This window comes from Carassius carassius, chromosome 5, assembly GCF_963082965.1.
Source record: "Carassius carassius chromosome 5, fCarCar2.1, whole genome shotgun sequence".
NCBI lineage: Eukaryota > Metazoa > Chordata > Actinopteri > Cypriniformes > Cyprinidae > Carassius > Carassius carassius.
The window spans coordinates 27,209,703-27,234,364 of NC_081759.1; the positions used below are offsets into that span (position 1 = coordinate 27,209,703).

Below are 24,662 nucleotides of genomic sequence, written 5' to 3' on the forward strand. Positions count from 1 at the left end.
CTCCCCCATAAATAACCCCTATATTGTACCTGTTATTATGACGCAATAGATATGGTACTCCATACTTTTTAATTTAATTTGAATTAAATACTTGCTGTTTACCACCACCATTGTCCTCAGACAAGTTCTTTCCATGATTTATTGCAATGTAGTGCAAAGATATATAATCTAGAAGTCTAGGAACTTGGTTATAATAGGAGATCTTTGGAAAATATATAAAACTACAGGATGCATATGATTTCATACTTTTGATATTGACTGAACTGCATCAAAGCAGTTAAATACATTGTGTTTAATCGATGCTTAAAACAGACAGTGTTAATTGTGCTGGAAACTAACATGCTTGTCCTGATCACTTAAGAGCAGAAAAGGCCCAGCAGTAAGTCTGATGAAAGCACTGAGGTGTTTGATGACTTCTGGTTTCTAGGAACACTGCTGAACGCTCATTTGTCTGAGAATTGATCCTATCTAGTGGAACATGAATCCTTCAGACTTCTTGCAACATGCATGGTGTCCAAGTAAACCACTCGCCTTCTTGAGAAAGCAAGTTACAGACACTGTTGCAATCTGAGTGACATGCCAAAACCACACATTTGTTTGCTAGCAATTTATATCCTTTAATAATATAAAGTTAACAAACATGCTTAGGACACAGAAATTACTAAGATTAGTGCTGTCAAATGATTCATCGTGGTTAATGGCATCCAAAATTAACGTTTTTGTTTACATAAAATATGTGTATACTGTGTATATTATATATATATATATATATATATATATATATATACATATATATATATATATATATATATATATATATATATATATATATATATATATATATATATATATAAATACACACACACATAAGGTATATATATATTGAAAATATTAAAGTATATATTTGTGTTCATATAATTTATACTGTATATAATTATATTTTAATATATAAACCTAACATATTTTTCTGAAATATATACATGGATGTGTGTGTATTTATACATGCATACTAAAAATACATGCTGTACACACGCATAAATTATGTAAACAAAAACTTCAGTTGACAGCACTATAAATGATGAATGTAAATATAAACTGGAATATAATAAAGCATCATGATGAAAGAATGTATTCCGATCAGTGTTAAAAATAATATTAATAATTACTAACCTAAAAAAAATTATTCTCTTAGAGACATTATCTTCTGCCACTGCTTAAGAAAGTCAGTCAGTTTGAAAGTGTCCGTTACCATTCAATTTCCCCATATTGGAAAAAATGCAACAAGAGTAAAAGGTGGCTCATGTTGAAAAAAATAAGGAAAAATTGTTCAGCTTTGGAATGACATGAGGGTGAGTAGGTAATGACTAAATGTGTAAGCTTGGATGTGACTTCACAATGTAATAATAAACTTTTCATGGTCATCATGATGACGTGACAAGAAGAAACCATCACATTTGGACTGTCGTGGGAGATTGAGGAGTGAAGTGCGCTGAGCTCCAGCCGCAGAGTGGAGCAGTGTCTCCTCTTTATGTTGAGTCACTGGATGAGTGAGAGAGCAGGAGAGAGAGAGAGAGAGAGGTTGGTCTCTCACTTAACTAACAAAACAGCAGCAGATCTGCGGACATAAACAAATGCACGCAGGCTGTCTGTCCCTCCACCTGCCGTGGGAGACACTTTGATGATCGCAGTAGGTTAAATTAACCGGATTACAGAGAACCTCGCTCTGCTTTATTTTAGCGTAGACCTCCGACGATATCTATGTATTATTTGGACTGAAATAAGGCAAAAATGACGGAGCTGAGACGGCGAGGAGGAGGAGGAGACCCCGACACCACTGAAAACATCAGTGACAAGGTAATGTATATAGAGCACACGCTGATTCAATAGGCTTTATTTCTCTCAGTCGACTGCGAATGACCTTCTAGCTAAGCAGCTAGCGAGCAACCAGTCAGACCGCTTCAACCTGAAAAGATATTACACAAAAACAACTTGTTTAAGGCGAAATTAGGATTTTATATGGCGACTTTTGCGTTCGGGGACTGTCCCTTTAAAACATTTCATATTTAAACTGTCGGTTGCCTCATAAAGTTGGTGAGCCAAACGCACTGCAAAGCCAGTGTCACTGGCTGTGTCGCAAAACCTATTGAGCTGCCTACCTAGACAGCATTTTTAGTAGACGCGTCTGGAACGTTCTGAGTATTTTGACTGAGCATCTCACATAGATACATGTTGCATGCCTAAAATACTGTCTAGGTAGGCAGCTCATTATGGTTTGACACAGCTGTCAGAGTCAGGTAGTATGTGTCATACAAAGCTGTTTTATGTCATTTGAATAAGACTTCAGTAACCAAGTATTTAAGGAAATGTTCACCCAAAAATTAAAACTGCCATCAATGTATTACCCTCATGTTGTTCCACACGAGTATGACTTTCTGCTGTGGAACACTAAAGTTGGTAGAATGACAGTCTCAACCTCTATTCATTTACATTGGTTCTTTCTGTACGTTGAAAGTGAATAGTGACATCAACATTAGTCATCAACATTCCTTTTTGTGGAAGAAAGTTGTCCAGGTTTGGAAGAAGATTAGAGTGAGTTATGATATTTTTATTTTGGGATGAATTATGTGTGTGAATTATTGCTCTTTCAGCATTCTGTTATAAATCAGAGAAATGTAACATTGCCCTGCTATAAGAATCTGTTTACAAATTCTTTATAACGTGTATCTGTCTGATTGAATATAACCATTCCCTCTTCCCTGGAAATGATGTAGTTTTGTTGATAGCTGAGCGTAGATCACATGTGACAACAAATCGCTTGGCCACAGTGTGGAAAAGTTGAGAGGGGAGTAACACAAGCGTGCATACTGAAAATGGATGATTTGAACTCATGACTCCGTAATTACAAAGGTTTTGGTCACAGACGAAGCTTTTGAAGGAGATCTGTTCATGAAGGCTGTCTTGTCTTTGCACTGTTGAATGGTGTTACTGTATAAGGACTATTGAGCTGTCATATGGTGTTTCCCCTGGAAAAATTCCCTACAAGTGTGGGAAAACTAGGGGACGAGAATTTGAGAGCAGAACCAAGAGCATTTTGGGTCTTAAACCCAAAACTTTATACCAAATTGGTGTCATAATTAAGTAAAATAGTAATTGCATATTTTAAAAAGAAAGTTAATTTTAATATAAAAAATAGGCTAAATAATATGAATAATTGAACAGTAAACTTGTAAATAATAAAATATTTAATGACATAATTTTAATAAAATGCATACAATTATTATTTTACTTAAAAATAATATTCAATAATATTCCCAAAAATCAGAAAATTATGTGACCAAGACTGCCGGCTCCATTATATCCAGTGTTAATTATGCAGAAATACTTCTGTTTATTCACAGATAATTCTGCAAGGGTGTATGGTTTATCCTTTTAATGGAAATAAATGTTGCAAATTTAGTCAAAGAAGCACTAAGGCTCTGATAGCACATTGTGTTATTGGAGACCGCTGACCTTATAAAACTCATGCTGATGTCTCATGGGCAGAGCTTTGACTGTCCATCTAGAGCCCCTCAGCCAGTTCTCTCAAGGTCAGTCTCTCCAACACTCATAAGAACAGCCCTGCACTCTCACTGATGACTGAGGTTATCTACAGAGTTCAGTCTGGTGGTTTTCAGTTCATATCTTTTCTTCTCATTGAGAGAAGCATCATTATCCACAGTCTCTCTGGGTTTTTGCATGGTTCTCTGCTCAGTGTATACCTCAGCAGTCTTTGGAGTTCAGTGGACCATCATAACCTCTGCGCAGCACGTCCTGCAGCCTGGCCTCAGCGATGGATTCGCTCTCTTCCTGGTCATGGCCTACTTCTGCTTCTGCAATTTACCACAGAATGGTTACTCAACACATATTACAATCACAAAATTTTCAGTGATTTATAATTACACAATTAGGTTTAGGCCTGGCAGTGTAGGTGTTATGTGGATTTTTTTTTTCTTTCAGGTAATTTGAGTCATTGATTACGGAGCTCCGCACATGACATGCAAGAAAAAAAAGAAAAAATAAATAAATTGTGTGCACGATTTACTAATTCGTTCCCTCAATGTACTAAAACGTGCACAAGATTACTATTGCGTTCCCTCGATTTACTGTTGCGTTCCCCTTTAGCAAATCGAGGGAACGAATTAGTAAATCGTGCGCACAATTTATAAATCGAGTGAACGCAATAGTAATCATGTGCACATTTTAGTACAGTGAGGGAACGAATTAGTAAATCGTGCACACGATTAAGCCTAATATTTTTTCCTGCATGTCATGTGCGGGGCTCCTTAATTGATATATATATCAAATATATATATTTAAGAAAAATCTATGTTTGACAACACCAATTGCTAGGTGACCAAATAGTTTGGGTAAAACTGCTGCAGGTAATTTCTAATGACTTTTCCAAACATATTTCCAAAACATTACCCCAACTTCCATGGTTGGACAAAAATGGTAGTCCCAGCAAAACTCAGAGATTTGATTGGCTAACATATGGGCGGTAGTCATTTCTCAGAACACATCTTTCAGAGTAATCTCTCTGGTAATGGGGACATTTTATGTGTTGTATCATGCAGAACACTAGTGAGCAACTGTGCTGGTATTATCAACATTTGGTTTTTCTCCCATAATGCAACAGTGGACTATATAGCACAGAATACAGTAAGCAACACTGCGTTTGGAATTATGCTGCATCCACTCTCCTCCAATCACTTTTGACATCAGCCAAGAGTGTGTCCATTTTGGTATTTGCTGCAACAGTACAAATTCCTGATCAGCCCTTTTTTTTTTTTTGCCACTGCTGTAAAGAATTTAAAGCGACAGTGAAACTGGGCCAAGCTGTCATCCCCGGGAAAAAGTCCACAAAGAATATGGTCCTTGACTGACACTTTATTTTCACCCTTGAAGCACTTTAGAGAGGATTTAATAGGCTGCTGAAGTGATGATTAGGCAGGTTTTTTGACATTTCCACAGTTCATTGGTTACATGATCTCAGCACGTCCTGTTACAGATACCGGCTCTGCAGGTAGAAACTGAACGAGAGATGCGGTGACTGCTGACTGCTGACTGCGGTTTTTATGCCTTTGTATGCTTGTGTTTTGGTGTGCGCTAGGTCTTTTGGGACTGGGGCTAGACTGGGGCTTTTCCCTCTTTCTCTCTGAGGGATTAGTGTAGTCTCATTTATGGAGCAGCTAATCAGCAGGCTAGTCTTCTTATCCCTTCACTTCCAGGACTCTTATAGGCAGTAGGATACATGTGCGGAGCACACAGCTCTCAAGGACACAAACACAGCAGTTTCTCTCTCTTCTAAAGGGCATGTTATGGATTTATATGATTAATTTAATATTAATATATTGAACATTATAATAAGTTATTATTATTATTATAAAATCATCCATTTTTTTCATATTATGGGTTCTTTGTAGACTAATGTAGTTCAATCTTATCAAACAGTTGAAACAATCAAATAAAATTGGGTACTTACAAAAAATAATGGAAGTGAAGCAAGAAACCTTGACTAACATAAGTGTGCATCAGGGAACAAAATAAAACAGTTTGAAAGTAAAATAGCCTGTTTGAACTGGGTGATTTACTATTAGGTTTAAAGAGCTGTACTTTATTATTGACTGTTGAGTGTCATTTAAATAGTGGAAATATATCAGCACATTCATAAACACTGATTCTTTTTCTTGAGTGGACTGCAGAATGCTACTAGGCTACCATTTAGTGGATCCCTCAGGCTAATAATAGGTCTACTCATCTGTAGCGTTAGGAAACTCTCTCTTCTCATCTGTCTATTGTCCTGACAGAGTATGAAGGAGATAATGTTGCAGTTTGTTTGTTTTCCTTCTGTTTACTTTCGAAAATAACCATTTAATTGTCACATTGCACAAAATGTAGTTAGACTTCTCTGATGTAGTTGGTAGCTGGAATGATTGTTGCTCAGATCTGTACATCCATGAATGTACTTGAGTGGGCTTGAGTGTGTCCTCATTAAATAGTTAGCAGAGGGTTTCTTTTACCAGCCTTAATCTGAGCCTTGTTTCAGATATGAGTGACCTCCCTGCTCGACACTTGCTCCAAATGACTTCCTCAGCACAGCTGCTTACAGTCATGGTCCAAAGGTTCACTGTCAAATTTGGGAAACTGTACAATGTTCATCTTGCTCATACATTTCCAATTTTGGTTGTCAGTAAGGGGTTTGAAAGAAACACCACGAAATGCACAAAATCTATGAATAACAAAGCCAGCATAGTCTCACAGGGCCAGACTTTTGCCCGGCATAAAGTCGGTAGCACATTCAGACCTTATTCTGGCCATGAACAACTGCTTTAATCTGGACACCACTAGTGTGTCTTTTATTTGACCTTTAAAGTTGGTTTTTGAAATTCATATTTATGCATGTGACAGACAGTGCAAACCAAAACGATATACAAGGCATGGAATATGTGAAAAAAAAAACTTTGTTATAGAAGTTCTGGTGATGTTATTTATTTAGATAGTTTGTAGGCTGTAGAGGAGAATTACATCTACGCAATATTACATATTAACTTGTCAGCGTGTAGCTTGTTTGCTGTTGCCTTTTTTACATTTAAGTGCTGTAAAACAAGCTGCAGTTGGGATTTTTTTCTTTAGCTTGCAATATTTTGTTTTTCGGTCTGAAAGGCCGATCAGCTACTTTGTGAACCACTCTATGATCGCAGTGGTAGACTGCCGGCACAGCATTTAAATCCAGATTGCAGATTTATTGCAGATTATGAGACAATTACAAATCAGACTTTCCAGGATGTGGGCTGCTGTTGAAACCACATGTAGAGGCTTACAAACCAGCAATGACATGTCCTTGTTAGCCAGTAATATTTCCCTATAATGATGTTATCAGCGAACATTAGGGCTGGGTATTGACACAGATTTCACTAATAGATTTGATTCTGATTCACAAGCTCTTGATTTAGTTCTGATCTTGATTCAATGCTAAATCAATTAATTGGATACCTATCCAGTACAGTACATGTCCATTTTCTTCTCTCTCAACAAATGCTGTAAACTGGTGCTTGAAACACTGTTAGAGCGATTACATGAGACATGATACATATCAGTAAGTAACTCAGCCCTTGTGAACATGTTGAGTTGCTCATTAAATCATAACCACAAGCTGTTATGATGACATATTTGGTACTCTTTTAGTACACGCACCCAGCAGCATCCATCCATTAGTTTTCTCTGTTACTGTTGCCGGCCATATTTGATTCTGTTCTTTGGCTCGTCATTGTGTTGTGCTTGCCAAGACAACAGTGAAAGATGAGAAAGCAGCCTCTTTTTATCTTCAGTCTACTGTACTGCACCTACTCGGGTGCCATGTCCTCAGGCCCGATTGATTTTCCTCAGAGGCATTTGTCTAGCATTTGCATAAGTCATTCTGGCTAATATCCTATCGACCGTCGCTCTCTATTACTTTGACTGGTAAATCTGTGATTTCCATGAAGGGGCTGCATTTCAGGGTGATTGCAAAAGACTACTGCATTATGACATTGTGAATTGTGAGTTTTGTTTTGAGTCTCCATCCAAGTGTCTGGTGCTTCTCTCACCTAATTCTATGTTTTTAGAAATGTTTCTTGGTGTGTTGTTGTTGTGTAATATTCCATACAAAAGACTCAAGACCGTTCACTCATATTGCTATGAATGGGAGCACTGCAGGGATGACAAAAACCATATCACTGAAATATCACATATATCACTTCTAGTTCCAAAATCCCTTTGCGTCTGGTGATTGTATTTAGGCTTCAGAATTCCTAAGTTACATTCATTTGTGAAGATAATAAAGTGTATAAGACAATTGACAAAATGTATAAGAAACTTTTGTTGGTCACAGAGCTTATTTTCTGCAGTAATCCAAAAGCCATTTGAAAAATCCTATTGTGTCTATTGCCAATAGCAAATATGCTTTAAAAGCAGTTGATTTACCGATGCCATAATGGACACATACCAGTTGAAACATCCCTATTTAAAACCAACACACACACTTTAGCAACTGCACAACAATGCCAAATTAACATTTTGTGCCATAAAATGCAATATAAAATTGTTTGTGTTTATGCCTGTGTTGTTAAGTGTATATAATTATCTGCCTTGAAATCAGTGCATTAATTATCTTGTTTTCTTCTTCTCACCGTTTGTTTACACTCTGCAGGAAGCAGATGGAGATGACAAGCTCCTTTTTCCTGGTGAGGGGGAAGGAGAACTAGAGGGCGACTCCAAAGCAGACACACCAGACGTGCCACCTTCCACAGATAACACTCCACAGTGTCTCAACAAAGCCCTAGAGGGCTTGTCATCTAGGTACCCATGATACTGAGCTCATGAGCAACTCCCCAAACAATCAACATCGGCATTAAGGACCTGAAAGGATGTTTAGGCCCCACATGGGCAACTATGAGTCTCTGATGTATCACAAACAGGTTGAACCTGTTTTTGCTGGGGAAATAAGAAACCTGTACACTAATATTCTCTAAAAATAACCCTTTCCAAATATTTTTTGGTAAAATCAGTGCCTTGTAAAAAACTGATCTGGTTAATCTTTGAAAGCTGACACATAACCTTACAGCCAAGTGTATCGCTCAGCTGTTCACTTCTAATTCTGATCAATAGGACAGACTGTAGTGATATTTGATATGCAGATGAGGTTAGGGGTCGGTCAAAAGGAAATGGGCCCTCAAAGAGATTAAACGGGATCTTTATTAGGAACAACCCTAATCCTTGTCAGTTTTGCTGTTGTGTTGGTGGGATTTGCTGCAGACTTTTTAAAAGACCGCAGAGGCGCTGGTCCAGTGACATGCCTGAATGCCGGCGCCTGGCTACCCACCACATTTTGTGATGATGCTGCACTTTTTTTCCCATTCTCCCTCCCCGTTCTCTTTCTCTCCATTGACAAATTCCCTCCCATTCTTTTCAGTGGCTTGCATGAGTTGTGGCCCCTGCAAACAGTTTATCACACTGTGGGCCAGAAAACTAAGAATTCACATCTCTCACGAAGCCCCATTTACTACATTTATGGCACCATTGGCATAAATCTATCCCATCAGTTTTGTTCTCACAAAGCGCAGAGTATCATAAATACATCTTGAATGTTCAACACTGAAGCTTAAATCGAACTGATATTATTATTATTGTTTTGTCATGCAGTAGATCATTCTGCTCAAGCCATTTCATTCAGTTAAGAAATCCCTAGGTCATCAGTTAAACTTTTCACACAGCTTCATTTCCACCTCTTTCACAGGCTTTGTGTACATTTCCAAGTAAACACAAAGGCAAAATGTCATCTATACCCTTAACAGTATAAATGTATTTTCATGGACAGGACAGGTTTGTTGCAAAACTGTAGTTTTATTTTTGTCTGCATTCATATTGATTTTAATTGTAATTTTATTTTTATTTATTTTTATCCCAACAGGTGGAAGAACTGGTGGATAAGAGGCATATTGTCATTGACCATGATCATTGGCTTCTTTCTTATCATCTATTTGGGACCCATTATGCTTATATTAGTGGTAAGTGTGAGTACAAACCATCTATGTACCGTGCAAACAAAGTTAACAAGACAAACACACTGACCCCTTGCTAGCCAACATTTGTGGTTACTATAGAGAGCATTTACAAAACATTTTATCTGTCCTCCTACAAACTCTTTGGGCCACATACTGTCATTTTAGCTGATTTATAACCTGACCTGATTTGACATCATAAAAAAAATACCAGTAAAACCCCTAGTGTTTTAACTAGACATTTGACAGAAATTTCAAAAGTGTTTTTTGAATGTGTTCAGCTCTTACAACATACTTATTTTTTATTACAGCTTACTTTTTTATATCTTTTGTTATAGGTTATGGGTGTTCAGATCAAGTGTTTTCATGAGATTATAACCATTGGCTACAGAGTTTACCATTCGTATCATCTACCATGGTTTAGGACTCTTAGCTGGTAAGTGAAATGCTGTGTACGTACTGTAGGTATCATTTTAAGCTTTCCATTCACCCCTTATCTCTCCACCCTTCCCCCTACTCTCCGATTCATGCACTTCACATTCATTTACGGACAGCCAACTACAAACAAACACACACCCACTCTCTCACGTTTTTCCAGTTACCTTTTGTCATAGATAAAGTAGTGATTCACTGGACTTGAGCAAAGTGCACTTCCATGTTGGAACCTAGCATAAAGTACACCCCACCTGCAGGCTTTGTCCAAACAAAACAAGATGACAACCAAGCAGCCGAAAGGGGCCATGTATTGTTTCCATCAAATAAATTTATTTCCCTTAAATCTTCAGACCTTGACACAAATACACCTTGTATTTCAGGTACTTCTTGATTTGTGTGAACTACTTCTTTTATGGTGAGACAGTGGCTGATTATTTCGGCGCACTCGTCCGAAGGGAGGAACCTTTGCAGTTCCTTGTGCGTTATCATCGGTTTATTTCCTTTGCACTGTATTTATCAGGTGAGTGTAACTCGCATTAAACACTCCACTGAAACTTTTATGACCCTAGGTCAAAAGCCCTCAGTGAACACTTAGCTTTATAGCATAGTTTATATTTTGTTTGTAGATTATATATATCGAATGGTATTCAAATTGATTGTATGCTTGGTCACTTTGACATATGCTTTAATTATATTAATATGCTGTTGCTCTGTGCCAACAAGATACTCACCTGTAGCTATGCTACCGTTCAAAGGTTTTTTATTTAATAATTAAATAAACCAAATTTAAAATTAAATTTAAATTTATGCATTTAGCAGACACTTTTATCCAAAGCTACTTACAGTGCATTCAGGCTATCAATTTTTACCTATCATGTGTTCCCAGGGAATCGAACCCCCTTCCTTGCGCTTGATAACGCAATGCCCTACCAATTGAATTGCAGCATACATCTAGCACAACCTTGAATCAAAAATGTTTAGAATGAAAATGATACATTTTATAATGTTTTAATATTTGTGCAGACTTTTTGCTTTAATGGCAGCATCATGAACTGCATGAACTTCACAAATTTGTATAAAAACCTCATGAGTTCGGACCAGCTCAGGGCCATGACAGAGTAGATGTACAGTTGATACGTCTCTGTTATGGCCATGAATGCACAGCATGCTGGCAGCTGTTGCAGGTCTCTCTCTCTGCAGTCATTTATTCTCACTAAACTTTGCTCTCTCTCCAGCACTGCTTAGTGGTCATCGTCATACAAAAACAAAATAACTGTCTGTGCTGCTTTCATAACAGTGATATGGAAGCTTTCCAAAACAAAAATTGACAAACTAATGCTTGTGTGCTATCTTTCAAATACATCTCTTTAAATGGAAATCAGGATGATACAGTAAACAGTGACAAGGTTTATAATATCTTCTGTATTGTTGGAAATTAACCGCATGTTATTTGCTTTTTACAGGTTTCTGCATGTTTGTACTGAGTTTAGTGAAGAAACATTACCGCCTGCAGTTTTATATGGTGTGTATCAGTCATTTATATGCCAGCCGGAAATAAACTGTCCCTTTCATTCACAGTCATGTGCATATCATATGTTGGGTCTTTGGATACTCAGTAGTCCCATGTCATAATATCACATTTAATGTTATATTTCTGTATAATGATTTCACATTTAGATACACTGGCCATTGTGAAAGGATTGCAAATAATGTTTATATGAGTCATTGCATGCCATATATTAACAGTGTATGCAAGGCAAAACTAGTGCTGAAATGTGGGTTTCATGATCCTTTAGCATACAGACTTTTGTAGATCGTTTTAGTATTAGGTGTCCTTTTGAAAAGTGCCCCTATTATGCCTTTTCGACTATAACCTTTCATGCAATGTGTCATGTAGCTGTATGTGAACATAAACTATCTGCAAAGTTGTGAAGCCGACAGTGCACGATAGATAAAGTTATTGTCTGTCAAAAAAAAGAGTAGGCTCACAGTCGCCTAAACGAAGTCGTCAGGAATTTGAATCTTATTCTGTTACGGCTCTACGTCACAAAGTAACACATGCATAATGTCCGCCCACATTTTACGTCGCCAACTTGCCTGCCAACAAACGCAGTAACATTTCTGTGTGGTTTACATTATTTCGAGAAGATGCTGTATCCTACGCTTTGAGAGTAAATTTGTTTTATCACATCTCATAATTACCACAAACTTGTCAACACTTGACACTTACCACTGAGAAATGTCCTGCTCCAGTCATCCTTGTGAATCAGTCTCTTGTCCATCAGCCAGTTCATCCGTTTCTTCATCAGACTGTGGTTTGAATTGGTAAGCTACAATCCATAATCTTTTCTATGTCTTGACAAGTCTCCAGGGCTGTCATTCTGTCATGGCAATTAGGTTTTCATTTCCGGCATGTGCTGTAGGCGGTAGAACAATCCAGAGCCAATCTTTCTATGGCTCTGGACTAATCACAAAAGACTGCTCCATCTGACCAATCACAGCAGAGGGGGCTCACGGAAAGGAGGGGTTTAGAGAGACTAATTCTTTGAACTGTTTCGCACGAGTTGTTTATGAATAATTTAGAAACGAGTTAAAATTAAATCTATTTTCTGAAAAAACAAGTGGTTTTTGATTGACCTAACAATAACTGCATATAAATTGGAAATATATATTATTTGTAACTTATTAAATATAATTATTGTAAATGTTTATCAATTTAATGCCCCATTGCTGAAGAATTTTAGAATTTTCACCATTCAGAATGCAATAGAAATAATGATGCTCACAATTAGTGTCATGACAACAGCGATGGTGGCTCTGATGCTGCTTTTTATTGGCAAAACCCCAAAACCCAAATTCAAGCTGATGCCTGGCTAGCACTGATATTTCCTTCAAGACATGCAAACGTACTCTGTTACTAACGTAACCTCGGTTCTCTCTAGAAGAGGGAACGAGTACTGCGTTTTAGCTAAGACGCTACGGGAAAAGTCTCTTTTCACGAAATACTGAAGCAAAAAATTATCCTTAATTTTGAATTATTGTAAAGCGCATTTGCAGCAGCACACAGCCATAGGCGAGACGGCTCGCTCGCTCATTGGCTGCTCTGCGGCAACTGCACAAGCCTATCGCGCGCAGGCTGATGTAACATCAGACCAATGAGGGCGCTTCGCCGAAACGGGTGTGGCCTAGCACTATAAAGGGAGCTCGAAAAGGCTGACTCACCTGATTTATTTCATTGCCGAAGCGAACCAGAGTGAATCGTACCCACGGCAGAGAACGCAGTACTCGTTCCCTCTTCTACTTCTAACTTTGAGCGTGGAGGGGGCTCTGCCCTTATCCAACAGCTCCTGTAGGAAGGAGAGAACCTCCGTCACCTCACAACTAAGGGGTGAACGTCCCCGAGCTGTGCACCAGCTGGAGAATACTGACCACTTTGAGGCATATAGCCGTCGAGTCAACGGAGCTCTAGCCTGAGTGATAGTATTTAGCACTCCCACTGAGAGATCAGCGGGTAACCGATGAGCGCCCACACATGGAGGGACCACAACTCCGGTTGAGGGTGCCAAATCGAGCCCCTGGCCTGCGAGAGGAGGTCCCTCCTCAACGGCACTGGCCACGGGGCAGTGTCTGCTAACTGCATTAAATCTGGAAACCATGGTTGGTTCTTCCAAAGTGGTGCTACAAGCAGTACTGAGCATCTTGTTTCCCTCACCCGTTCCATCACCTGCGGAAGGAGGGAGACGGGGGAAAAAGCATAGAGCGGGCTCTCGCTTTCGCTCTTGGAAAAGAACGCGGGGCAGTGAGCATTTTCGTGGGACGCGAAGAGGTCCACTTCCGCCCTGCCAAATCTCCCCCACAGCAACTGGACTGTCTGTGGGTGTAGAGACCATTCGCCAGTGGGAATGTTGTTTCTGGACAGTCTGTCTGGACCCAGATTCTGTAGCTCAGGCACATGAACTGCTCTCAGCGAGCGCAAGTTGCGCTGAGCCCAAACCAGGAGGCGTTCCGCCAACCTGTACAGGTTTCGGGACCTGAGACCGCCCTGGCGATTTATGTAGGACACCACAGACATGTTGTCCGAACGGACTAAGACGTGGTGGCCCTAGATTCGGGGACAAAAGCGCGTCAGCGCGTTCTCTACTGCCAGTATTTCCAGACAGTTTATATGTTGGAGCTTTTCCCGTTCTGCCCACAGGCCAAAGAACGGTCTGCCCTCGAGCAGCGCTCCCCATCCCGAAGTGGAAGCGTCCGTCGACACCATTTTCACTTTCGAGGAAGTCCCCAGGCTTACACCTTATCGGTACCAGTCGTTCGCTGTCCAGGGTTTCAAGGCTGTAACACAGCTCTGATTGACCATGAGACACAACTGACCGGATATCCACGCTCTGCGCGGTACTCGCGCTTTCAGCCAGAACTGCAAGGGGCGTATGTGGAGCAGGCCCAACTGAAGAACTGGTGATGCTGAGGCCATGAGACCTAGCATCTTCTGAAATTCTCTGAGCGAGAATGTCGCGCCGCAGCGGAGAGAGCTTTGACCGTGGTTTCGACGCGCGCTACAAAGCGCGGAGAGCGTCGAAAAAACTGTAGCGAGTAGCCTCCCTTTATAATGTCTAGCACCCAATCCGAAACCCCTGGAAGCGCTGACCATGCATCTGCATGAATGGCTATGGGTTGGATGCGAAGCACGCTCTGTTGGCTGGGCAACGGCAGCGCTTTGTTGTGCTCTAACATGGGCGTTAAGCCTGTGACATCTGAGGCGGGGAGCACGCTGATCACAGCGGGCAGATCGCTCGTCCTCGACCCCTCCATGGTGCTTAACCGAGTGAGGGAGGGCTGAGCGGGTCCCGTGAGACTCGTGCTGTCTGTGAGTAATTGTGGGCTGTAAGCGTGCACATTTACTGCTTTAGACTCGCTGTCTGCCTGGGCAGAACGAACGTGCACGGGTTTCGTTTTTACAGAAACCACATGACGTGTGTGACATAGTGTTTGTGGGCACTGAGGAGTGGGCACGTTTACTATGTAGTGTGCGCGATCGACTTGAGTCGCTTTTATGGGCGCGAGCCCTGTGTGAAGGGCTGTGCTTATATGTGGAGATGGGCACTGAGCAGTGGGCATCGTCACTACATTTATAGCACCATCGGCCGTGGCCGGGACACCAGAAATTACACCTTTTTCGGGAAATATCTGGGTAGCCGTGATAATGTTTTTTTTGTGTGCAGGCAAGCGGGCAACCGTACAGGCTTGCGCATTGCAAAAGACGCTGAGACAGTCACAATCCCTGGAACTGAAACAGCGGCGCGCTTGGGTGAGAGTTCGGCCGCGGCGACTTGTACACCGGCGCTTTCCTAGGAATGCTAGGATGGCTTCGGGGCTTCCGGCCTCACCGTAATCCTCTGCCCTGGTCCCCGCGACGCGGGGCGACGGCCGGTAGAGCGAGAACGGGGTCTCGAGCTGCATTGCTGACGTTGAGCTGCGTCAGCCCTAGATGCCTCTCAGCCACCGTAGCGGAAGCCATAACTCGTCCCATGGCCTGTGCAGCGGATTTAGTAGCGAAGCACTCCTAAAATCCGCGAGACAGATAGCCTCAGGTCCCATCTGTAGTGCAGACGCAGCCTGCCCAGCAGCAGAAAGATTCGCGCGAGCAGAGATGACGTCATGCGGCAGGCTTTAGATGGCAACACCGCTTTCGTCCGCTGTCCAGCAGAGGGCGGGCAAAGGTGCGTCGCTATCGCCTGTTCCACCGGCGGAAGTGACTGGTAGTTCCTGTTTTTAGCATCATCCAGTGTGGAGAATGCTTGTGAGACAGACGAACGAGTTCACGCTGAATATGGAGCGTTCTAAGCCTTTGCCACCTCTTCGTGAAGCTCAGGAAGAAATGAGACTGGCTTTGAGTTCGGAGAAGTACGCTCATCCGAAAGGAAACTACCATCCAGCCGGGAACGAGAGGAGGGGCGCTGGTGCAGACCACTCGAGGCCGAGGCTCATCGCTGCCAGCGTGAGCACTCGCATCGGCTCCTTCTCGATGTCAGCTCGTTTGCTGGGCTTCTGAGCAGAAGGCGCGAGATCCCCGGAGCTCGCCCAGCCCTCACTGCCCGAAGCTAGCAGAGAGCACATGTCCTCTTCCCCCGACGCGGCCCTGAGATCGACTTCCTCGGAAGACGCGGCGGCAGAGAGCGGGCGCTGACCATCGGGAAGCGATGCGAGAAGGCCGGTGAAGCAGGGCAAACCGGCGAGCTCGGTTGAGCTGGAGGCGGTTCCGGAATCCGCTGAAAACGGCGCTTTTTACAGCGCCGCAGCGCAGCGGAGAATGCAGGCTCAGAGAAAAAAGCCAAGCGAGTCCTCAGAGTCACCATTGGCAACAGCTCGCAGTGAGGGCATCTGCCGTCAGCAAGCGCAAGCGCTGCATGATCTTCACCCAGGCAGGAGACACAGATGACGTAACGGTCTCCCTCGCTGAGTGGGGCTCTGCACGAGCCGCAAGAAGGCATCTTAAAAAAGACGCAAGCTCTTTTACGAGTGTGTGTCGCAGGGCGAACACACACACATGCATAAAGAACAGTTGGATATAATAGAATTGAAAGGATATGGGCGCCGGAACGCGCAGCAGGAACGGCAGTGGAAGGCGGCGTTGGCCAGCGGCTTCAGGAATAGCTTGTCCCGCTGAGATGCTATCTGACGGCGCTTGCTTCTTCTCGTGATCCAGTGATGCGTGAGCTTCGCTGAAGAGATGAAAAATCAGGTGAGTCAGCCTTTTCGAGCTCCCTTTATAGGGCTAGGCCACACACGTTTCGGCGGGAAGTGGCATGGAGGGCGCGAAGCGAAGAAGTGGCATGGAGTTACATCAGCGTGCGCTCGATAGGCTTGTGCAGTTGCCGCAGAGCAGCCAATGAGCGAGCGAGCCGTCTCGCCTATGGCTGTGTGCTGCTGCAAATGCGCTTTACAATAATTCAAAATTAAGGATAATTTTTTGCTTCAGTATTTCGTGAAGAGACTTTTCCTGTAGCGTCTTAGCTAAGACACAGTACGAGAGAACTCTCGTAAGAGAACTTAGTTTTGATGTTGATTTTTGGTTATGTATTAACCAAAGTGTTGAGCTTTTGAGCTGAGTCCAGCTACAGTGGTTCAGAATCTCTAATAATAGTTTTGAACTGTGACTTACTTCTTCATTTCAACCATTGATGTCAGCAAACTGTCATTTCCTTTGTGAGTGTGGTCACACCCATTCCACATGAAATTAAAAACTGCCAAATGAAACACTCAGCAGCCAAATAGCATTTAGTATTTAAAAATGAAGAATGTATGTCTATTTGTGTTTAATTTTATAGTCTTAATACAAACTTCAGTATTAACGTTTGAGAAAAAAAAAAACATTTGAACAAAAATAAATCACCCTGTGATTTTTTTTTTTTTTGGATATGTGCCATAACTCGCTTTGCATTATCATTGTTTGAGTGAGTAGATAACATTTCAATGGTTCACTCTGTTTGTGTGTGTCTGTGTGGATGGCCATTGTGTGTGTTTGTGTGTGTGTGTGTGTGTGAATTGTGTTTGTGCTTGCCATTCCAGTTTGCTTGGACCCATGTGACCTTGTTGATTGTGGTAACTCAGTCACATCTGGTTATTCAGAACCTGTTTGAGGGAATGATCTGGTAAGCCCACCTGACCTGACAGACCTGTCTGAAGTTTCACCTCACTCCTACTTGAGTTTCTCAAGCTGCATTCCTGTGTTTCCTGATGTTCCACATGATAACTTGCTGCTCAATGGAGACCAGAAACACTCATTTTTTTGTTATATTTATTAAAATGTACATTCTAATCCTCTAAAATAATCAGTAATGTAAATGAATCTAATTGGAACTTTCTTCTCTCCTACAGTATGTGTTTGTAAAATAAAAAAATTTGTTCTCTAGGTTTATTGTTCCCATCTCTATTGTGATCTGTAATGACATCATGGCCTACATATTTGGCTTCTTTTTTGGAAGAACTCCACTGATTAAGGTGAACCTGTGATATTTGCATGGTAGATGTTTCCTCACAGCACTAAACATTTCTGAACATTTTCTAAACTAATGAGTACCATAATTACCATAATTGAATGCGTTGTGGATGAAAATAATCTCATCTCAAACCTTGTTTGCTCTCTCTTCCAGCTCTCCCCAAAGAAGACCTGGGAAGGATTCATTGGAGGATTCTTTGCAACAGTGGTCTTGAGTTTCTTTGTAAGTGACCATTAGACCTTTGAGCATCCATTACACAGTCTTCATATATTATATGTACATGTACATGCATTGTTTTGACCGTTGTCATTCACATCGATTGGTTGATTATGTACAATGCCTGCACGCTATTGGTCAAACTACTTTTCAGTCATTACCTTCAGCAAGTATGAAAACAAAGTGAAAACAATTTAGAAATCCCAGCCAGGACATGTTGTATGCTCACTCTACTTTCAATCAACACCAACAAATGTTATATTACCCCATAACCCTCATGGTATTGTGTGACAACTTAAACCTTTATGTCTGCCTCCTATTCCAGTTTGCGTACCTGCTATCCCAGTACCAGTACTTTGTTTGTCCAGTAGAATACAACAGTGAGACAAACCGCTTTGCAGTGGAGTGTGAGCCCTCAAATCTGTTCATGATTCAGGAATACACACTTCCTGCAATGGTGCAAAATGCAGTTAGATGGGTGAGTACGTGAAAGGCCAAAACTACATGCTGCAACCTAAAAGATTGTGGCCTAATAAAACTCTGCTAAATATAAGAATTAAGAGGGTTGTTTTATTCCTGAATCCTTTTTTTGTAAAACTATTGTTTATGTAGTATTAGCTAATAATTATGTGTACGTCTTTCTTGTGTCTGCAGAAAACGGTGAACCTTTACCCATTTCAGATCCACAGTATTGCGCTCTCTACATTCGCCTCTCTGATCGGGCCATTTGGTGGATTCTTTGCCAGTGGCTTCAAACGAGCTTTCAAGATTAAAGTTGGTCCACTTTCAGCAGAAGTCACACATAAACCCTTGAATTTGTATCTTTAGGGATTTACCTAGTTTGAGTTACCGTTACACTGTGAGCTTGTGATTTATTTTTTATTTTGTAGGACTTTGCAGACACCATTCCTGGTCATGGTGGAATAATGGATCGTTTTGACTGTCAGTATCTGATGGCAACATTTGTTCATGTTTACATAACAAGTTTTATCAGGTGAGGAACTCGGGTGACCTCTCAACTTATTTGGTTACCCTTCATCCTTTCAAAAGAATATTACCTATCAAAATCGACAAAATAGTCTCTACACACAAAAAAAAAAATATATATATATATATATATATAAATAAAATTTAAAGTAGAATTAGTCACAGGATCCAAAATTAAGAGACTAAGTGTGAAATGTGTGCAAACATTGGCTTTGGCCAATAAACAAATTAGATTTACTCATCAGTGGGCTGTAACTTTATAATTATCTTCAACATGGTTTAAGTCAAACTATGACCGATAGTCTGACCCTTCATAATTTAGGTGACACTGGCGACACAGTTCAAATCAAAGAAATCTCCGGAGACTCGTAGAGCATCTTCTATTAAATAATACCATTGTCATAAAGACAAATGTATTTGAAATGCTCCATTAATTTAGTCACTTTGACCCACAAATGTAACATTTTAAAAACGTTAAAGGGTTAGTTCAATCGAAAAATCATAATTATGTAATTAATAACTCATTTCGTTCCAAACCCGTGAGACCTCCGTTCATCTTCGGAACACAGTTTGAGATATTTTAAAATTTAGTCCGAGAGCTCTCAATCCCTCCATTGAAGCTGTGTGTACGGTATACTGTCCATGTCCAGAAAGGTAAGAAAAACATCATCAAAGTAGTCCATGTGACATCAGAGGGTCAGTTAGAATTTTTTGAAGCATCGAAAATATATTTTGTTCCAAAAATAGCAAAAACTAAGACTTTATTCATCATTGTCTTCTCTTCCGTGTCTGTTGTGAGAGAGTTCAAAACAAAGCAGTTTGTGATATCCGGTTCGCGAACGAATCATTCGATGTAACCGGATCTTTTTGAACCAGTTCACCAAATCGAACTGAATCGTTTTAAACGGTTCGCTTCTCCAGTACGCATTAATCCACAAATGACTTAACATGTTAACTTTTTTAATGTTGCTGACACTCCCTCTGAGTTCAAACAAACCAATATCCCAGAGTAATTCATTTACTCAAACAGTACACTGACTGAACTGCTGTGAAGAGAGAGATGAAGATGAACACCGAGCCAAGCCAGATAACGAACAAAAGATTGACTCTTCTCGAGTCAAGAACCGTTTCTGTCAGATGCGTCCGATTCAAGAACCGAGGAGCTGATGATACTGCGCATGTGTGATTCAGCGTGAAGCAGACTGACACACAGAGCGTCTGAACCAAACTGATTCTTTTGGTGAATGATTCTGAACTTGTTCTGTGCTAATGTTATGAGCCCAGGTAAACCGAAGGCTTGAATGAAGGGCAATCATCGCCAATGACGCCATTACGTCGAGCGCAAAAGAACCGGTGAACTGTTTTCTTCAACCGGTTTATTGAATCGAACTGTCCGAAAAAACTACTGGTGATCCGAAAACCGATGAGTCAATCTTTTGTTCATTATCTGGCTCGGCTCGGTGTTCATCTTCAGTTCTCTCTTCACAGCAGTTCAGTCAGTGTACTGTTTGAGTAAATGAATTCCTGTGGGATATTGGTTTGTTTGAACTCAGAGGGAGTGTCAGCCACATTAAAAAAGTTAACAGCTCAAGTCATTTGCGGATTAATACGTATTGGAGACGCGAACCGTTTAAAACGATTCAGTTCGATTTGGTGAACTGGTTCAAAAAAATCCGGTTACATCAAATGATTCGTTCGTGAACCGGATATGACAAACTGCTTTGTTTTGAACTCTCTCACAACAGACACGGAAGAGAAGACAATGATGAATAAAGTCGTAGTTTTTACACATACACATACAGCATATATTTCGAAAATATTTACATGTATATTGTAACAATAAAAACTCCATGATCACGAGGAGGAGGAGGCGGGAACCGGCAGACAATCAAAATGAAACTTTAATAATCAAAATAAAGACAAAACAGCGCGTCAGCCCCTCGCAGCCGACTGTCACGCACAAATAAAAACCAAACACAACTAAAACCCAGGCCTGGTCCTCTCTTGTCCGTCACTGTCGTCGCTCCGGTTTTATATCCCTCCATCTCCTCCGTGGGACTCGAGACCGGTGGGTCGAGCAGGTGTCGCTCATTTCCAATCACTCCACCGGCCTCGCTCCTGTTCCCACATCTCTCGGCCCCGCCCAACTCGTCACAAATATATATTTATATTCATATCAATTATATCATATATAATTATATTTAATATATAAACATAACATATATTTCTTAAAAATATATACATGAGTGTTTATTTATATATACATAATATACACAGTACATACACATATATTATATAAACTAGGGGTGTAACGGTACGTGTATTCGTACCGGACCGTTTCGGTAAAGGGCTTTCGGTACAGTGCACGTGTGTACCGAATGACGGAATGCAATATTTTGTGTGCGGAACATAGGTACATGCTCGTGTTTCCACACGAACATATTAAGTGGCGGAAGTCTCCGCGTTCAGCGCAAATCCCGCCCTGCAGTTGATTCTAAAGTTTTCAAAAGGCATCACGCGAATGTGAACATCACTACAACTAGGAAAAAAACATATTACAAAATATTTTTATTTCATAGAGAGAGAGAGAGCGAGATATTTTTTTTCTATTTTATTATATTTTTATATACGTACACACACACACACACACAAAGTATATCTATTTATCAATTAACATATTTTTGATAGTCTACTGTATATTGTTATTATATTTTATTTCTTATTGTGTCCAATGTTGAGTTTATTGTTGCACTGTGAAATAAGGATGTTTGAGCAGGTCACATATATATTATTTTTTTAAAAACCATAAAAGGTTTAAGTTCAAAAACATATATTTTCGCTTGTCATACATTGCAGAAATAACTATTATTTAGCATTTTGATTTCAGTGCCAGAGGAGTGCACACAGGAAGCATGTTTGACACTGGACACCTTTTTTTTCTTCTTTTCCCCAGGGGGCCGAACCCCAGTAAGGTTTTACAGCAGTTGCTTGTCCTGCAACCAGAGCAGCAGCTCGGCATCTTCAATACACTACGCAACCACTTACGAGAAAAGGGCATGCTGCCCCCTGCTGTGGAGGAAGCCCAATAACAGATGTCTCCAGCTGGTGTCCTGTTGAACTCAGTAAGCATTCACCCAGGAGTGTGAAGGCACAAGCACACTCCCAACCGACCTGGAGCTCCCATTCAGTGAGAGAGAGTGACACCCGCTGCAAACCAAACTCTCACATTTAACCCATTAGAAACTCACCAAATGAAGGAGCAAAATGACCACAAGGGGGCGACAAGGTTCTCTTAACATCAGAGGTCTTCCAATCAACAACCATGCTAAATAAAAGATTCAAGCACATGGTAAGTGAATGTATAGCACTACAGGAAAGGGGATGACATTGTACAGATTTTGTGATTCTGGCCTGGTCTGCAAAGTCAACAACTCATGGTGGTGGCTTTAAGTTTTTGAGATGCCATAATACTCATGGTTAACCTTTAAATGTGAGTTTAATTTTAACAGGGGTCCTAAACTCAAAGCATTACAAAACAGTGAGTCTAAAACAGAAGCATGTCTGTAAGTCTTACTGTTACTGCTTAAAATAGCCATGTTCCCTTTCCCATGAATCAGTGTGTTTGTGTGAGTGTGTACATATCATCATATGTATTATTGTACATAGATATTATACACTAGATCACATATAGAGAGAGATTATACATTTATTAATATAATATATAAGGCTTAACAAATTCTATAAAATAGTAAGTTAGTAAAATATGCAACCAGACCTAAACTTGTCTTATTTTCTTTAATCTAGCATGAGAGAAACAGCCTTTTTGAGAAGGTGATTTGTGTTCCCCTCCGTGACCATAGGTTTTAGTTGCACTGTAACTACACGAGTCGAAAGATTCAATTCGCTTTTCAGGTTTTAATATCAAAAAGCACTGGTGCTTTGAGTAGATATCCAATAATTGAAAAATTTTATTATTTTTTTATTATTATAGTATATTTTAGTATCCTCCTTGAAATATTGTTTTTAGCTACGCATTTTTAAAAACCTTACTTTTTATTTTAATTTGTTGAAATCTTACTGAATTCTTTACCAAACAAATGTGTAGCCAAGCACTGTCAATTTTGCTGTGAAAATAAAAAAAAACTAAATATCACACCACAATTAACATTGTCAAATGCTACAATCTTGCAGTAGAAAACAATCCTATAAAAGATTGAACAAATTAGATCTTGATTTAGGCACTACAGGATTACTACAGGTTATCATCACACTTTTTTAGGCTTTTAGTTAAAAGAAGTAGATTTGTAATAACCTGTGACCATCGCCCTAATTACAAATCGGGGCTCAGTCATGTAGTTTGGGACCAGTTTTCGATGGGTGTATTGTAAAACTTAAAAGAAAAAGACAAGTGTGACCCCTTACCTTATTCATTCCTGTCTGCAATAGGTTTACATGTTTCTTTCCTTCACATCTGCTGTCCAGTAGATGCAGTCAAATGAGAATCTTGTGATTGTAGTAATATGAATCCTATCAGACCAAAAAGAGAGTGCACTTCCAGTTGTCTATAGCTTATTTTGTGGATGTCACGATATTGTATTAGTAATTTAGTTTTTTGAGAGCTGCTGTACAATTTAAGTTGTAATGTTGCCCAACATAATAATGTGCAAGCTTGCACTGTTAAGAAGTTTCACTGAAAATGGGTTTCAAATGACATGCTCATCATGGTTTTTGTTATTTGTGGTTTTAAAAAATGGGAACTTTTATTTATGTCCGTTTTGATTTTCTGATTATTTTTTTTTTTAAATACAATTTTTCAGTAGTAAATATTTACCAGAAGATAAAGAAAGTAATAAGTTATGGGCAATACTGGTGGAATAAGTAAGAATTATTGTGATATTACCCTTGGTGAATAAACTTCACTTTTGACTTTCTCTCAGTGTGGTCACATTCATTACATGATTTCAGTCTTCCATATAGTACTTCTGCAAGCAGCACTTGGGTTTATTCTCAAAAGTGTGTCTTTGTTTGTAGTTAAACAGTAACATTTGGACTGAAACAGCTACAGTGGTTCCTGAAACCAAAGCAGATTCCAAACAGACTGATAATGTGAAGGTAATAACAAAAATCAAGAAATTCAAATGTTTGACAAGAGCACTTCACATACAACATTTAACAGTCAGTATGGTAAATAACATTTAGATGAAATACTTACAAAACAATCTCAAATACCACAAAAACAAAATACCTCTTATAATGGCTTAAGCATTTTATCATTATCTCTACATGATCCATTCAGATCAGACTGTAAGTGCAACAGTGACTTCATTATTTAATCTAAGGTGCATCACCAGTTTCATTGTCAGGTGAAATGAAGAGTAGATTTATACAAACACACTGAGAGAGCATTCACCTAATGCATGTGGTTTGGGACATTTATGCAGTTACATGA

The 24,662-nt window shown here is 40.2% G+C and overlaps 1 protein-coding gene across 1 annotated transcript; it reads left to right on the forward strand.

Annotated features, from left to right (window-relative positions):
• The first annotated feature begins 1,558 nt into the window (after positions 1-1,558).
• On the forward strand, positions 1,559-24,144 carry cds1 (CDP-diacylglycerol synthase (phosphatidate cytidylyltransferase) 1). Its single transcript, XM_059550356.1, has 13 exons — positions 1,559-1,854; positions 8,228-8,376; positions 9,488-9,584; positions 9,917-10,014; positions 10,394-10,533; positions 11,477-11,535; positions 17,580-17,662; positions 17,924-18,011; positions 18,164-18,232; positions 18,552-18,704; positions 18,881-19,000; positions 19,117-19,220; positions 22,167-24,144. The coding sequence occupies exons 1-13, from the start codon at positions 1,789-1,791 to the stop codon at positions 22,300-22,302; spliced, it is 1,362 nt and encodes a 453-aa protein (XP_059406339.1). The 5' UTR covers positions 1,559-1,788; the 3' UTR covers positions 22,303-24,144.
• The last annotated feature ends 518 nt before the right edge of the window (positions 24,145-24,662 follow it).

Bases quoted from the DNA above. Each gene is read 5' to 3' on its own strand.
- cds1 (XM_059550356.1), top strand. From the start codon at position 1,789: ATGACGGAGCTGAGACGGCGAGGAGGAGGAGGAGACCCCGACACCACT. The intron at 18,233-18,551 runs GTAAGTGACCAT...CTCCTATTCCAG, and splicing joins CAGTGGTCTTGAGTTTCTTT to TTTGCGTACCTGCTATCCCA. The intron at 19,001-19,116 runs GTTGGTCCACTT...TTTATTTTGTAG, and splicing joins AACGAGCTTTCAAGATTAAA to GACTTTGCAGACACCATTCC.